The 17425-nt window shown below is 51.0% G+C and overlaps 2 protein-coding genes across 2 annotated transcripts in view; both read right to left on the bottom strand.

The window, feature by feature from the left end:
• The window catches only part of LOC108796457 (cullin-9-like), a 33273-nt gene extending 19090 nt beyond the window's left edge, over positions 1-14183 (bottom strand). The window contains 13 exon segments of the mRNA XM_018567938.1: positions 34-139; positions 1286-1554; positions 2160-2391; positions 2729-2919; positions 3005-3212; positions 6021-6183; positions 6777-7098; positions 7234-7394; positions 7676-8558; positions 9142-9588; positions 9866-10020; positions 11099-11688; positions 14085-14183. Of these exon segments, the coding sequence (XP_018423440.1) occupies positions 34-139; positions 1286-1554; positions 2160-2391; positions 2729-2919; positions 3005-3212; positions 6021-6183; positions 6777-7098; positions 7234-7394; positions 7676-8558; positions 9142-9588; positions 9866-10020; positions 11099-11688; positions 14085-14167 (3810 nt within the window). The 5' untranslated portion in view covers positions 14168-14183.
• Positions 14184-16741: 2558 nt separating this feature from the next.
• Positions 16742-17425, bottom strand: part of MRPL2 (mitochondrial ribosomal protein L2) — a 4305-nt gene continuing 3621 nt past the window's right edge. Inside the window, exon 5 of the mRNA XM_018567943.1 lies at positions 16742-16992. Coding sequence (XP_018423445.1) covers positions 16804-16992 — 189 coding nt within the window. The 3' untranslated portion in view covers positions 16742-16803. The remainder of the gene's footprint in view (positions 16993-17425) is intronic.

Below are 17425 nucleotides of genomic sequence, written 5' to 3'. Positions count from 1 at the left end.
TCCCAGCATTCTCTCTGCTCCATCCAGCCTGACCTCTCTGTCCCCTCCAGAAGCTCCCAGAATTCTCAGGCTCGGTGAAATAGACTTGTGCCAGGGAAGGGCGTCCTCTTCATACAAATGTAAGGCCTTATTTAGGATCCTGAGGAAAGAATCAATTCCAGACTTCTGTAAAGAGTAACAGCAGTTACACCAACCAAAAATATATCTGTTAAATTTGTTATGAGGCTCCACAGCGCCTACTATCCTCCCCAATGCACATGCACCATCCTCACCAATGCACCAAGAATGTCCTCTTGTACATGCACCATCCTCCCCAGTGCACCCAGAACGTCCCCTTGTACATGCACCATCCTCCCCAGTGCACCCAGAACGTCCCCTTGTACATGCACCATCCTCCCCAGTGCACCCAGAACGTCCCCTTGTACATGCACCATCCTCCCCAGTGCACCCAGAACGTCCCCTTGTACATGCACCATCCTCCCCAATGCACCCAGAGCGTCCCCTTGTACATGCACCATCCTCCCCAATGCACCCAGAACGTCCCCTTGTACATGCACCATCCTCCCCAATGCACCCAGAACGTCCCCTTGTACATGCACCATCTTCCCCAATGCACCAAGATCGCCTCCTTGTACTCCCACCATACTCACCAATGCACCAAGATTGTCCCCTTGTACATGCACCATCCTCACCAATGCACCAAGAATGTCCCCTTGTACGCGCACCATCCTCACCAATGCCCCAAACTCCCCTTGTACGCTCACCATCCTCACCAATGCACCAAGAACGTACCCATGTACATACACACACACACACACACACTATCCTAACCTGTGCACCAAGAACCAGTCCCTTGCATACCCATGTTCACTTTTTACATTCACTATCCTCACCTGTGCACTGGGAACTTCTACCATTCTCACTTGTACACTGAAAATGTCCATTTGAACAGCAACCTTTCTCGCCTGTACACAGAGAACATGCCCATATAAACCCACCATCCTTACCTGTACACCATGAATGTTGACTTGTATGTCCACCATCCACACCTGTTCACCAAACATGTCCCGTTGAACACCCCTCCATTTCTCACCTGTATACCGGGAATGTTCCCTTGTGAGCTGTGAGTGTCCCCTTGTACACCACCATCCTCAACGGTCCACCGAGAACCTCCCCTTGTACATCCACCCTTTTCAACTGTACACCAGGAACATTCCCTTGTACACTCCGCCAGAACGTCCCCTTGTAAATTGGGAACAATCCCTTGTACGCCCTCCATCCTTACCTGTACACACAGAGCTGCAGATGTTTCTCCCCCCTCAGCTGTTCCAGACAGGAGAGGAGCTGCAGGAAGAAGTTGGGGTCGGTGAGAAGTTGAGGAACATCACAACGTAGTGAGGAGACGCCATCATAAACACATCGTTCCAGAGCGGGCAGCATTTCCCGACACATCCGAATGTCCTTCAGACTACTCAGCAAAGACGGGAGATCCATATCCTGGACTGCCAGACCTGGAGCACATAGGAAAGACGTGACACAGCTAAGCGCTCTCCGCTAGAGACGGGACACAGCTAAGCGCTCTCCGCTAGAGACGGGACACAGCCAAGCGCTCTCCACTACTGACAGGACACAGCTAAGCGCTCTCCGCTAGAGACAGGACACAGCTAAGCGCTCTCCACTAGAGACAGGACACAGCTAAGCGCTCTCCACTAGAGACAGGACACAGCTAAGCGCTCTCCGCTAGGGATGGGACACAGCTAAGCGCTCTCCGCTACAGACAGGACACAGCTAAGCGCTCTCCACTAGAGACGGGACACAGCTAAGCGCTCTCCGCTACGGACAGGACACAGCTAAGCGCTCTCTGCTAGAGACGGGACACAACCAAGCACTCTCCGCTAGAGACAGGACACAGCTAAGCGCTCTCCGCTAGAGAGACAGAACACAGCTAAGTGCTCTCCGCTACAGACAGGACACAGCTAAGCGCTCTCCACTAGAGAGACAGGACACAGCTAAGCGCTCTCTGCTAGAGACGGGACACAGCCAAGCGCTCTCTGCTAGAGAAGGATACATCTAAGTGCTCTTTGCAAGAGATGGGACAGAGCCAAGCGTTCTCCACTAGAGAAAGAACAGAGATGAGCACTCTCTGCAAGAAAAAGTACATGGTTCTTACCATGTCCTTGTAATGCTCCCGCTTTCATTCTAGAAAGGTGGCAGTGCAGCAGCAGAGACAGTAGCTGGCGCTGAGGCTCAGTCATAAAATTGCTGGAGTCCTCGGAGTAGCTCTGGAGGGCGGAGGACAACTCCATACTGGACAGCTGCTCAAATAAACCCTTATCATTCTCCATCAGCCTTCGGATGACCAAGAGACCATTGTACACAGAGGAGAAACACCTGCCAGAAAATATGCCAAGAAAAGATAATAATGACACATGAGCAGTACACAGGATAGAGGAAGGATCATGATGACACCTGTGTAGTACACAGGACAGAGGAAGGTCCATACTGACACCTGTGTAGTACATGGGACAGAAGAAGGGTCATACTGACACAGGTGCAGTACACATGACAGAGGAAGGGTCATACTGACACATGTGCAGTACACGGGACAGAGGAAGGGCGATACTGACACGTGTAGTACATGGGACCGAGGAAAGGTCCTACTGAAGGAAAGCCACCAGTCCACATTCACACATATTATACACACACAGACAATATGTATCATCCGCACCCCTCCACACTTATCATCTTGACAATGGCGCTGGGAATGGCCCCGAGAAGACTGCTGGAGGTGCCACTTGCTGCGGATCCAATACTGGAGAAGATTTCTTTTATCACCTGAGCATCCTCTGGATTCAGGGTGTTACATCTGGAAGATACCTGAATATCACAACTGTCCACGGCAGTCAGCACCTTCAAGACCTGCCAGGAGTAATGATGTTATCAAACGGAGGAGACGGGAGACACTTGTCATATATAGGTTGGACTTAGAGGTCCCCAAACTTACCGCAAGCCCTATATGCTGGACGGCAGCAGAGGATTGATGTTCCTGCATACACTCAAGAACGGCTTTCACCCCTCCCTCTGTGGCAAACAGGATGCGCCAGTCATACTTGGACATGACCAGGTACGTCAACTGCAGACACGTCACCACCAGCAGCTTGTCCTTTACCTGCGACGTCAGAAGTTCCAGCAACATATCGACCATCTTCTCACTGCAGGAAAAACTCGGAGAGTAAATCCAGACATGTTTTCCCCAAAGCAAATAGAGACAGGATAAACATTCATGCAAAAATTCAAAGATTTATCATTTTAAAAAAATTGTTCTTGGAGTCTTTTGAGGGACACCAGAATCAAGATACAGTTGGGTTATATTGCCACCTATCAGACTGGACATCGGAAAACAGAATTGTATATCAGCCCCAGGATAACACAGGTGGGACCTGTGTCCCTTAATGGATTCCAATAAAAGTATTGTATGGCAAGTACAAGAATTATTTTTCATCTTTTGGAGGTACACAGGAAGTTAGGTACAGTTGGGATGTCCAAAAGCAGTCCAACTGAGGGGTGGACAGCACAGCAACAACCGCTAACAGACCCAAGAAGAACTGGGGACTGCCTGCAGCCCAGAGGCCACCTGAAGTACTAACTCCCAAACCTGAACCAGAGGTCAAGCATCCTATTAGATAGGCAGAGTCAATCTGAAGCCCAAACTAGATAGATGGTTATTATTTGAGGGAACAACTGCACATACCGCTAGAAAGGAATAACCATCCTGATCAACCAAAGACAGGTTAATCAATGACAAATTCCTGTGGTCAACTGACAATCCGTAGAAGGAACAAATCCCAAGATGGAACCTAGGGTAAAAACAGTTCCTGGTGAAAAAGACCTCACCAGGAAAGGAACTGTTTGTCCTGAAGAGCCAGGCATTGACTCCAGAGGATATCTGATGAAAGAAGTCCCCCATAGACGGGGAGAAGAGACTATCCCAGCCACCTGAAGGGGGTGGAAGTTCCCACCAGGGACTACCTAGTCGAAAGAGACAGCCCCTTTGTCATGTTCAGTACCCAGACCAGTGACAACAGAAAAAGGGAGCCGACATGGGCCAGGAAGGAAAGGCGAGGCGATCATAAAAGGGGGTCCCCCAATGCCCTACACTCCTGTAAGGGTGGAAAATGGTTTACTCCCTGTCTAAGGTAAGGGATCTAAGAAGTACACAGCCTGTGGACCTTTTTAGTGAGGACTTAAGCTGGACAACCTTGTCCACCAGTGACAGATAGCTGCCAACGATGGAACCTGGTGAAGCTTGATTTGGCTGGATCTTGCAGGTGTTAGGAAGTGCTGAATACAAGAATCAATGAAGCCGACTCTTTACAAGAGGTCATCTGAGAATTTTTTCAACAGGGATGCCAGGAAAAGGCACTAGGCTGAACACAAGAGCCAATGCTTTGAGAAAACACTGAGGGTCTAGGTGCTTATCTAGGTAGGGTACAAAGTTGGTCTTGGTCGATGAGGTAAGTCAGGGAGTCCCTCTTAGAAAGGAAGGGCACTGAGGGGTAGCGTAAAAGGCTTGTCATGTCCCTTGAGGAAGGGGGGTTGAGGCCCGGGTGGGGCACAGCTCCAGAGTTAAGGGAATAGGGTCCAGGGGTAGGAGCTCCAGAGTTAAGGGAATAGGGTCCAGGGGTAGGAGGAACCCAGAGAGACTAGTAAAGGTGCATTGTTCTGTGCTAATAAAAAGCAACTGAAATAGGCAAAAGAGGCATGGGATTAGCCTATGGCCCTAAAGTGGTGCTCACTGCACCAGAATGCCAGAGAGGAAAACTGCCCAAGGACCCAGCAAGATGCGCAATCAGCTCTTCATTTGTAGAAGTAGGGACACACCTTCATGAAGAAGGCCTTTAGAAAGGTTAGCTGACCTCGGACTTTGTGCCCTATAAAATGTCTGGGAGCTAGGCGGGTGGGATTCCTCAAACATCTCCCTAGAGCCTCCTATATTGAAGCAGGAGTATGCTCTGACCTCCTGTGTCATCCCTTATCAAGATATCAAAGAGACGACAAACCTCTAAAGCCAAGTGAGTCAGATGCTCGTTGGTATGACACTGATGTCCCAGCAGCATACCCAAAGTGTTCTGCACATCAGTATGGCCATCAGACCCATGTGGGACATAACCTTAGATGTTTGTAACTTGTAACAAGTAATCACAACTGAAGCAGAAGGCTCCAGACATTTGTTCCGCTCAATTAAACAAAGGTCTACCCCGGCAGTGGAGAAATCCTTTTTAAAAGGAAATAACCCATTCTGCATCAGATTGACAGATTAAGGTCACTGCCAACATGGAACACAACCTGCCAGTTCACTCTGGGATTTAAAGGAGGCTGCCAATCAGTTGAATTCTTAAACGTAAGCAAGTCTTCTTCCTGTCTAGTAGTTTTCCTGGTAATGTGGGTCACTGATGGATCTCCAGTGGATATAGACCACCATTTACCAAGTTCCCTCTCAAAGGGGAACAGAACCAACACACACTCTCTGTGGGGGCACTGCAATCTTCAGGGTGTTTCGAAAGCTCTTTGCAGCTGTAGTAGATCTAAAGACCCGAGGCTGGGGACAGCAGACCGATCCCCAAATTTAGGGTAGCACACACTGCATCCATGTTCGTAGGAAAAAACATCCATCCTCGTAGGACACTAGCGAAAAGCTGAGGCATGCTGGGTAGAAGAGGGGTTATCCTTGACCTGGCTTACAATTTTTCTGTGTGCCACTGTCCGATTCTCCTGTAGGCCAGTATAACCCAATTGTATCTGCATACCTCAATGGACAAAAAAAAAAGGATGGGTCCTTCATGCAAAGGGGACGGTAGCCTGGTCACTAATTCCCACACAAACACAACACATTGCAATGCACTCCAGAAGATGGATGTCCAGAGACAGAGAACCCAGTGTGAGCTAAAGAGTTCTCACCCTATGTTCCCCCATCAGACTGGAGTCACACACTATATTTACCATAAAGCAACAATAGGCACCTGAGTGCTGAATTCCCAGAGGTTCCTCGGGCCCCTTCCTGTACCAGATTCCTATCAGCAGATTTCCAGTCATGCTCCAAACCAACATGGCGGACACCAGGTGACAGAACTCGACAACTTTCCAGGGATCTCTTTATCTCAGCATCGTGGTCACTGATCAGTCCTACAGGAAAAATCAAAGGTCACGCTGTAATAGGGTCCCCAATGGTGACTAGAAAGGCTAAGCAGAACAGCTCAGCATTCCCTACCTGGACAGCACAGCGCACACGGACAGCATGCTCCAACTCACAGGTATGACAGTATTCACCATCTCTATTGTACAGTGCACACTGACGTTGGAGATGGGTCACGTCATTGGAAGGGTACACCAGTAAGTAGATAGATCTGTTGAGATCCCTTTGAGCGCTTTATATGGATCTGGACATATGGATAACACATATTGCTCCTCTCTGTACCGGCGTAGGACCTGCAGGTGTATATGCAGTACATACAGATAACACAGACTGACCTATTCTGTACTGGCGTATGACCTGCATGTGTAGACCTAGGAATTATTTCAGGAGTATATGTGTCAATGGGTTTGCATTGTTTTCCCAACAGTTTGAGAAGCTTCCCGAGATCTTTCCTAATTCAGTTTGGGGCATTTGACCTGCAGTTGATCTCCTGCTGACTGCTTCAGCCGAGTTTGCATCCCCATAGAGAGTTCTATACTCACACACCAAGATAATAAGCCAGAGAGTACATGTTTGTCCTCACCTGTCATCTTCTCTTCTCCTTTCGCCGAAAGCTCCAACCCCTCCAACATAAGAAGCATGTTCAGTTTCTGCAGATCAGAGAATCCGGCATGGGCCCCTTCCTCTGCCCCCACCTGTGATATGCCGGTGGAGGGGGCAGTGTGGGCGGCATTGTCACCCATACCAGCTGTATTATGAGGCTTCACCTTTCCATAGAACTTGTTATAGACATGTGAGCTTTGTAGGTCGCTTAGAAGATGGTCCGGACAGTTCTTTACAATGAACTCCAGAATTTCCTGCGCTCCTTCCACAGACACTGACATCTGGATAAGAGGCAGCCAGCCCTGGGTCAGGAGAAGAAACAAAAACCATGAGAAAATTATTCCTGGTGAAGGAGAACACAAACCAAAGAAGCTCCATATAACCCGCAGACTGGGAAGTATTATACAAGGGTTCCCCGTCTACCAACATGAGCTGACCTTCTCCGAGCAGCCTCCAGTAATCTCTATCGCTCTCTTCTGAGCCTCCTCCTCCAGCTGTTGGATAAAGAAGAGAATTTCCCACCATTCATCCCGTCTGATAGTGCCAGCATTGCCACTTGGGGGAACGGAGGCGCAGCTTTGAGATAAAGCCGAAATAGCTGAAGGAGAACAAAATAGATATTCAATCTAGATCACAAGAATATGCCAGAAAGAATGCACCGATGTCCCCAGGTCACACCGATTCACTCCAGCCAACCTACAGTGGTCTCCTCCTCCGATTCTAGTTTTATACTGCGCTGGTACCAAGTGGACAATACAAATACTAGAGAAATAACTCACCCTCCACCTTGGATAGGCACATAAGCAGAGATATTTGCTTCCCCCTCTGACACACCAGACACTCAGTTCCCTCTCCCCCTCCGACACATCACATCCTCACTCCCTCTCCCCCTCCGACACACCAGATCCTCACTCCCTCTCCCCCTCTGACACACCAGATCCTCACTCCCTCTCCCCCTCTGACACACCAGATCCTCACTCCCTCTCCCCCTCTGACACACCAGATCCTCACTCCCTCTCACCCTCTGACACACCAGATCCTCACTCCCTCTCCCCCTCTGACACACCAGATCCTCACTCCCTCTCCCCCTCTGACACACCAGATCCTCACTCCCTCTCACCCTCTGACACACCAGATTCTCACTCCCTCTCACCCTCTGACACACCAGATCCTCACTCCCTCTCACCCTCTGACACCCCAGATCCTCACTCCCTCTACCCCTCTGACACACCAGATCCTCACTCCCTCTCCCCCTCTGACACCCCAGATCCTCACTCCCTCTCCCCCTCTGACACACCAGAGGCTCACTCCCTCTCCCCCTCTGACACACCAGATCCTCACTCCCTCTCCCCCTCTGACACACCAGAGGCTCACTCCTTCTCCCCCTCTGACACCCCAGAACCTCACTCCCTCTGACACACCAGAGGCTCACTCCCTCTGCCCCTCTGACACACCAGACACTAACTCCCTCTCCCCCTTTGACACACCAGAGGCTCACTCCCTCTGCCCCTCTGACACACCAGACACTAACTCCCTCTCCCCCTTTGACACACACAGATATGTACATGTCATCCCTAGCTGTCAATAGTGCAGACTTGACATTATTGGTCAGTTGCCAAGCACCCTCAGGGGACTCCTTGATCTCATGTCCAACAATTGCACTGACTTTCTTATCATTATCCATCATGTACTCACTGTGTTTCTTTATCTCCACCATGGACCAGTCTACAGGTTGTGTGTTCCCCAGTCTGTGCCAGTATACCTATAGAGGGCACAATTCATACTGCTCAAAGCATGGCCAGAGATAGATAGATAGAGAGACAGAGTAAGCAATACTGACATCTTGCAAACCCTACCCACACCCCAATCGCCATATACAATTTATTCAGTTTAACGGTGTCACCCCAATACCCCGCACAGTGTTCATGGAGCAAAAAGAAAGACGTCACCGGCACTCCAACAACGATAATAACAGCAATGAGATGCTGATTTATTGACAGATCCTGTCTCTCATTGGCAAGCGCTTTCGGGGCCACACAGGGTTCCCTTCGTCAGGCTCAGAGATGACGAAGGGGACTCTGTGTGGCCCTGAAAGCGCTTGCCAATGAGAGACGGCATCTGTCAATAAATGAGCATCTCATTGCTGTTATTATCGTTGTTGGAGTGCTGGTGACGTCTTTTTTGTCTACGTGTGGCGGCGCCATCCGCAGTCATTTCGAGCACCCATCTTTTTTTGGGGAGTCCCGGTAAGGAGTGCGGCAAGTTTTCTTTTTTGTGTTTATGGAGCAGACACATGTCCTGCAAAAAAAGTGATTAAACCAACAGATCCCCCCATATGTCTGTACCTCTACATGAAGAAGTTCCTTAATGCTCTGCATGAAGACTCCCTCATCCCCAACTTTTAGCAGCTCATAGTCCTCCACCATCTGTACGGACATGCCAGGGAGCAATACCCGCTTCATGTACTCCATGTAATCACTTCTGCAGGAGAAATCTGATCGGACCTTGAATCGGGGTTTTCGGTGGGAGACTCTCTGCCACGGAGGGAAGGCTTTTCTAAAGAAAGAAGATTGAGTGCCATCCTCTTTCCAACCTCTAGAGGGCGTCTCTGAGGCCCAGCCCATCACCCGCACCAGCTCACAGATCAGGCCACCCATGGCCATGCTGAAATTGAACTGGCACTGCAGCCGGGACATCTCATCGCGATCCGGCCGGTCGCTGTTCAGCTGGTCCAGCAGAGATGTGACGCACAAGTAACGTTTCACCAACGAGAAGAGCTGCTTCCCCGGAACCTGCCACCAGAAAAAAGTAAAAATTAACACAGATGGCAATTTTGCTATACCGACTGCAAGCCAATAATGAGAATCCCTGTCAATACATCATCATCTAGGTCAGGGGTAGGCAAACTCAAGCCCCTCAGCTGTTGAGGAAACCCATCCCATAAGGCATTGCAAGACTGACAGCCACAGGGATGACTCCAAGAGGCAAATGCATGACTGGACTTGTAGCTTCACCACAGCTGGAGGGCCGGACCTACCCCTGATCTAGGTGAACATCTGTAGCACTTACTTGAGGGAAGTGTATCCCTTCGAAGGAGATGCAATGTTCTTCTGAGCTGGTGGTCTCAGCAAAGAGCTGCAACAACATGTAGCGAGACTCAAAATCCATGTGTTGTTCTATCCCATCCTGCTGACTGATCGAGAGAAGTACGTGGGCCCGACTCCCTGCAAAACATAACGCCATCAATGCCAATCATGAGCTGCAGGGGGAGGTCCAAATCCCTGCAAACCGTAATACCATTGATACATATCCATCATAGACCATTGAAGCACTGAAAGCCCACCACACTAACATCCACGAAGACCAGGGGTGGACGAATCATTATGGAATTCAGGGTCCAGTCTGTTCAAACCAGGAGCCAACAGCTCCAAAAAAACTGAAGAAGAACTAGGGAAAAACTCAAAAGTTGGGCGCTGTAATTTGTAAGGAGCACTGGCTATCTGACTCCTGGCATGTGTCCATCCCCAACTTAGAGCAACCATCGCCCTCCTCGATCCAATCAATAATGAAGAGGTTCCGCCTTCATCGTGTGATGCCAGAGCTTCCTAACATTCTGCCGGCATTCTTGTGAATCTGCTTCTGGGGATTGCAGAGCATCTCCATGAGCAGGTCCAGAGCCCCCGTCTCCTTGAAGACTCCAGCCCCGCCGAGGACCTTTATGAAGTATTGCTCAACAAACCCATTTCTAGACTACTTCATATATACAGCTTCCAGGCAGATGATTGCTACGGCCTGGTACCTGCCTACTTGAAGTTTTGAAATCGGTCTAAAGCAGACTAAAGCTGGGTATACATGGAGCAGATTTTGGCCAATTTTTGATGAACAGGCCACAATTTGCTCAGTGGGTGGCCCTATCCGGCTTCACAGCCAATCACCATGGTGCCGGCTTCCTGGTCAATCAGGAAGTCGGGCGGTGAGTAATGACCAGCCTCCAGGCTTCCTGATTGGCTGGGAAGCCAAAGCTGGCTTCCCAGCCAAGTCAGCATCAACCTGGCTGTTTGGCCAGCTCAATGCTGATTGACCGGGAAGCCGGCTTCCAGTCAATCAGGAAGCCAGGAGGCGGGTCATTACTTGCCACCCGACTTCCTGATTGCCCAGGAAGCCAGCTCTATGTTCCCCTACGGCACTGCCGACAGAGGAAATCTTCCTATGACTGGAAGTTCCGGTATTGGAGCATCTGGGCGAGTATGAATACTCGCCCAAATACTCGGTATCGAGTAATCTTTGAAAATGAAGTCCCACCTTCATCATGTGATGCCAGGGCGCGCAACATCTTGCCGGCGTTCTTACGAATCTGCTTCTCGGGATGGCAGAGCATCTTCATGAGAAGGTCCAGAGCCCCCGTCTCCTTGAAGACTTCAGCCAGAGAGCCAATGGTGGCATAGGCACTGAGCACATGAATGGTGTTGAGGATGGAGGAGTCTGGGCCGGAGCGCTGGGACATCTGCCTGGCAGCTCTCTGAACCAGCATCCGAACATCTTCGGTCATCTCCTGCAGAGCCCCCTCATCAGGAGAACCGGAAGTCTTTTCTTCTGCGGTGCCCGGCCCCTCAGATTTGCGTTTGCCCAGCAGGGTGGGGCAGTTGGTGTAGACCTCCTTTGCCGACATCCACATCAGGATATTCGGGGACTTGCTCTCCGTCTGCGAGGCGGTTCCGCTATTCCCCGCCGCTTCCTCCACATTCTGCAACGCCCAACGGATCAGATACTCGGTGAGTCCATCGGGGCTCAACCGCTGCCGCAACAACTCCACCGGCTGGGCCTGCAGCTTAGGATCCAGCTGTACCAGAAGGTTGCCATTCCTCCTCTCCCCCACCAACATGGTGGAAACCTGAGAGAAAGAAGAAGACAATAGAAAGCAGTGGTTGGTTTGCCTTCAGTACCACCGATGTTCCTCAACAGCCCAGCTCCTCCATGGCTCCTCATTGTAACAGACAAGTGATAAGACATGGAGGTAGTTGGGCGCTGTGTAAAAGCCAATCTCCAGTCATACAAACCACCCCCTCCCCCCCTTCCCTTGCAGTGAGGCTACCTCCACACCACATGGGTTAAGTGCTCATTTATGTCTAGGGGATTCTTTAAAGCAGGCTTACGTACCTGATCCCCACTCCCCCGGCAGTCAGCCCCTTACCACGAGCTTGGCTTGTTGACTATCCGTAGGCGTCCTGACGTCTAATGCAGGTCTATGGGTCTTGCAGTAGACGTGATGACGTCAGTGGACCTCCGACCACCAGATTGTAGGGAAGAAGAGTCTTGGAGCCAGTGCGGGGATCAGATAAGTAAAAGTCCCTCACACGGCTCCTCTAGACATTATTGAGCAGTTAACTCTTGCAGCGCGGAGATAGCCCCAGGGAAGGTTTTCGGTTTGCCCAGAGGAGGACCTTAAGATCATCTGAAGATAATAATGGCAGAAGATATGGACTGCGGTGAGTTCTGGTCAATCTGATCTTCTTTTATCACTTATGGGTGTGATGGCCCGTCGTACCCTCCGCCCCCCCCCCCTTCCCCCCCATACACTTTTTCCATTGGTCTGATGTCATTATTGGTGGGACATGTGGAAGAAGTTCGGGAACCTTAAATACCTCCAGCATATTAAAGCAGAACTCCAGACACATATTGTGGCAGCTCCTGCTACATGTCCCACTGTCCAGCTTGGCCCGCTACATGTCCCACTGTCCAGCTTGGCCCGCTACATGGATATATAGCTTGGCCCGCTATATATCCCTCTGTCCAGCTTGGCCCGCTATATGTCCCACTGTCCAGCTTGGCCCGCTACATGTCCCACTGCCCAGCTTGGCCCGCTATATATCCCTCTGTCCAGCTTGGCCCGCTATATGTCCCACTGTCCAGCTTGGCCCGCTATATGTCCCACTGTCCAGCTTGGCCCGCTATATGTCCCACTGTCCAGCTTGGCCCGCTATATGTCCCTCTGTCCAGCTTGGCCCGCTATATGTCCCACTGTCCAGCTTGGCCCGCTATATGTCCCACTGTCCAGCTTGGCCCGCTGCATGTCCCTCTGTCCAGCTTGGCCCGCTGCATGTCCCACTGTCCAGCTTGGCCCGCTATATGTCCCTCTGTCCAGTTTGGCCCGCTATAAGTCCCAAATCTTCATATGATATACCTGGTCGGCCAATGGGAATCCTGTATAGCACTATAGTAGCCGGAGCTCCTAAAGATCTGGTCACCATCCTCCGGGCCCTGTATGGCGCCTTGCTATGGGGGTCGTTCACTCGGCACATCGACCATTCTGGGAACGCCTTGTAGTTTTAGCAATGAACCTAAAGGTGTTCTGATTGGATGAGGGGTGGATTGTGACATAGCAGCCCCTCATCCAATCAGAGAGCACCTCGTATTCATTGATAAAAAATACTAGGAGTTCTTTGAGTGACTGCTGTGCCAAGCGAACTGACCCTCAGTGTGGTGACACAATTTCCCTCAGCCCTGTGAATACGCACTCCCTTGTGTCACCACTCTCACAGAGTCTGCCTCCTAAACTATGAAGGTAGGGGGACAATGGGGGAGGAGCATGTTTTAAAGGGTGGGGTCAGACAATGGGGGAGGAGCAGCGTGTAAGGGTTGGGTCAGACAATGGGGGAGGAGCAGTGTATAAGGGTGGGGTCAGGCAATGGGGGATGAGCAGTGTATAAGGGTAGGTATGGTCAGACAATAGGGAGGGGCATTGTATGGGGGAGTGACAGTGTATGTGGGTGTGGTCAGACAATGGGGAGGAGCATTGTCTGGGGGTGTGGTCAGGCAATGGGGGAGTGGCAGTGTATGGAGGTGTGGTCAGACTATGGGGAGGAGCAATAAATGCAGTTGTGGGACAATTGGGAGGAACATTGCATGGGGGTGGGATCAGACTATGGGGGAGTGGCAGTGTGGTCAGAGAATGTGGAAACCTGTGTGGAGGTGGGGTCAGACTATGTGGGAGGGGCAGTGTGTGGAGGTGTGGTCAGACAATGGGGAGGAGCATTGTCTGGGGGTTGGTAGAAACAATGGAAGGGGGAAGGAGTATGTGGGTTGGGTCAGACAGTGGAAGAGGAGCACTATATTGGAGGAGTACTGTATGTGGGTGGAGCCACGCTATAGAGGAGGCGCAGGATGCATGGTGTCGGTGATCTGCTCGTGTACACCAACCTTCCGGCGGAATATCTGCAGCATGCAAAGGCACACATTTAGACACCGGTTGTCGTCCGAAACGCAAGCACCTGTGACGTCACATCCCATTCATCGACTCACCGATTTTGAGGCGCCCCCTGTCGTCACTTCTTTATCGGGCTTTCCGGGTACGTCACTGCCGGCCTCGTCCATGTGACCGGATGACACGCAGCGCTGGGGTGGGCTACTTAATAAGGGGCTATACAGTATGTGGGGGAGGAGTCAGGGAAATTCCGGGGAGGAACCGAGTCGTCGCAACGCAGTGCAGCCAATCACAGCCTGACCCTTCTCGCATAATGAGGCTAAGGGGTGGAGACCTCACAGCCTTGCTTTCTGCGCAGTGGTGATTGGCCGGACTTGTGGGCGGACCTTTGCGAACTGAACTGTGGGCACATTAAAAGCCAATCACGTTAAGTCTCTGTCTGTGGAAGTTAAAGCCGGATTGGTGTACATGTGATCTTCTCTGCCCCATCTGACGGTGACCCCCTCATTGTACTGTGTGATCTCCCCATGTGTATTCATGAGGATTGTGCAATCAGGTTGTACAGAGCTTTCAATGTGATTGAACCATCAACTGTACAGAGAGGGGGCAGGGTTCTACCACTGTACAGAGATGGGGAGGGGCAGGGTTCTACCACTGTACAGAGATGGGGAGGGGGCAGGGTTCTTCCACTGTACAGAGATGAGCAAGGGGCAGGGTTGTACCACTGTACGGGAGTGGGCAGGGTTGCACCACTGTACAGAGACGGGGAGGGGGCAGGGTTGCACCACTGTACGGGGAGGGGGCAGGGTTGTACCACTGTACCGAGATGAGGAGGGGCCACGGTTGTACCACTGTACATAGATGGGGAGGGGGCAGGGTTGTACCACTGTACATAGAGGGGGCAGGGTTGTACCACTGTACAGAGACGAGGAGGGGGCAGGGTTGTACCACTGTACAGAGAGGGGGTAGGGTTTTACCACTGTACGGGGAGGGGGCAGGCCTCTACAGCAGCCAGTGGTGGAGGTACAGGTTCACTTTAAAGAGACCCTGTCACCTTGGTCATACAGGTAAGTGTATTTTTAAAGGTGCCCTTCGTCCCTAGAATACTCTCCCTGGGCTTCCTTGCAGTTCATGCTTTTTTTTTTTTGGCCACTTTAAGGGCTAGTTCACACCAGATGCAGTCCGTTCTGCTGCGGCCAAAATACATCGCAATGCTGTCCTATGGGCTTTCTCGTGCTGTATTCACACCACTGCAGTCAGAAAAAGTACTACTTGTCCTATTTTAGCTGCATCTAACTGCACCGGAACGCATAAAAAAAACCAGAATTGATTGTGGCATCATCCAGGGGGAAAAAACGCATCAAAACGGATCGCAATGCAACTGCGCAGACACACGCAGTTGTGATGCAGTTTCTGGTGTGAACTAACCCTTAGGGGAGAGCTCTGCCAGTCCCTCTCAAAGCAGCCGGAGGTGCATACCATAGAAAGAAGAGCTCTGCCAGTCCCTTCTCTGAGCAGCCGGAGGTGCATACCATAGAGAGAAGAGCTCTGCCAGTCCCTTCTCTGAGCAGCCGGAGGTGCATACCATAGAGAGAAGAGCTCTGCCAGTCCCTTCTCTGAGCAGCCGGAGGTGCATACCATAGAGAGAAGAGCTCTGCCAGTCCCTTCTCGCAGCAGCCGGAGGTGCATACCATAGAGTGAAAAGCTCTGCAAGTCCGTTCTGAGCAGCTGGAGGTCCATACCATAAAGGGAAGAGCTCTGCCAGTCCCTTCTCGGAGCAGCTAGAGGTGCATACCATAGAGAGAAGAGCTCTGCCAGTCCCTTCTCGCAGTAGCAGGAGGTGCATACCATAGAGAGAAGAGCTCTGCCAGTCCGTTCTCCGAGCAGCCGGAGGTGCATACCATAGAGAGAAGAGCTCTGCCAGTCCCTTCTGAGCAGCTGGAGGTCCATACCATAGAGTGAAGAGCACTGCCCGTCCCTTCTCTGAGCAGCCGGAAGGCCATACCATAGAGTGAAGAGCTCTGCCAGTCCCTTCTCGGAGCAGCTAGAGGTGCATACCATAGAGAGAAGAGCTCTGCCAGTCCCTTCTCGCAGTAGCAGGAGGTGCATACCATAGAGAGAAGAGCTCTGCCAGTCCCTTCTCGCAGCAGCCGGAGGACTCGTACACAAATACAGAGCTTAACATTAACAGACACTTACTAGAAAGTTGTATTTTTATTCTGCCATTTTATTTCTTTCGTTTGTCTTCTGGTCTCTGTCCAGGAGAACTTCTCATTATGATAAAAATCTACGTAAAGCCAAATCTTTTCCCGTCAGGTTTTTATTGGTCTGTGTCCGTCTTGGGTGGACTCACTCACTCTGCCTTGGTCACCATTTTAGAATTGTCACCACATCAGAAATAGAGGAGAAATCTTCCAACGTGGACACCTGTTCCTGTGATAACTAAGAGGAGATTTTCCTCACTTTGGAGAGATATTCATTCACTTCCTGTCTCAAGACACAACAGGAAGAAGTGAATAAAAATCTCTGCAAGGGGACACAGAGAGTAGAAAACAAATGAACACTTAGCAGGGTTTTAGCCATTCCCTTCCCTCTGTAAATGGCTTTGCATACACTATAGAGATGATTTGTAGGTGTCGGCTGTCAGTCTTCTTAAGAGTTCCATAGAAGTGTCCCAGAGCTCTAACAAGAAAAAGAATCAGGAATACAGGTTGCTTGTCCTCCGGGGCAGCTGAGCTCCCACTGAAAGCTAACGTTGGAGAAGAGGGAGGAGGGGCTAAATCTGCAGCACCGAGCGGGAACTTGGTCATTTCACATAACTCTTTATTGGTGGCAGAGGCTTGATCTTCCTTCCTGCCCAGCCTCCCTTCCTCTTCCAGAGTCCACTAGAAGGTCTGATTCCCAGCCAGCGGTTCCGCCCCGCCTTGCCGATGATTCGCTTGTTATGATCTACATTGGACACGCGTCCCACTGTGGCCACACAGGTCTCTGACACCTTTAAATGAGAGGAGAGGCGTGACACGGGAGAGACATGAACAGAGGCGTGACACAGAAGAGGAGAGGCGTGACACGGGAGAGACATGAACAGAGGCGTGACACGGGAGAGACATGAACAGAGGCGTGACACGGGAGAGACATGAACAGAGGCGTGACACGGGAGAGACATGAACAGAGGCGTGACACAGATGACAGAAGAGGAAGAGGCACAGGAGAGGAGGAGTAGAGACATGGTACAGGAAATAGGAGAAGAGGAATAATAAAAGGAGGAGGAGGAAAGGTGCGACACAGGTGGAGGAGAGGTGCGATAGGGAGGGGAGAAGTGTGACACAAATAGGAGGAAGGAGGAGAGGTGCGACACAGGAGGAGGAGGAGGAGGAGAGGTGCGACACAGGAGGAGGAGGAGAGGTGCGACACAGGAGGAGGAGGAG

Source organism: Nanorana parkeri, unplaced genomic scaffold, assembly GCF_000935625.1.
Source record: "Nanorana parkeri isolate BGI_ZX_2015 unplaced genomic scaffold, ASM93562v1 scaffold1119, whole genome shotgun sequence".
Taxonomy (NCBI): domain Eukaryota; kingdom Metazoa; phylum Chordata; class Amphibia; order Anura; family Dicroglossidae; genus Nanorana; species Nanorana parkeri.
Note: the sequence above shows the minus strand (reverse complement) of the source record. Positions and strands in the feature narration are given on the sequence as shown.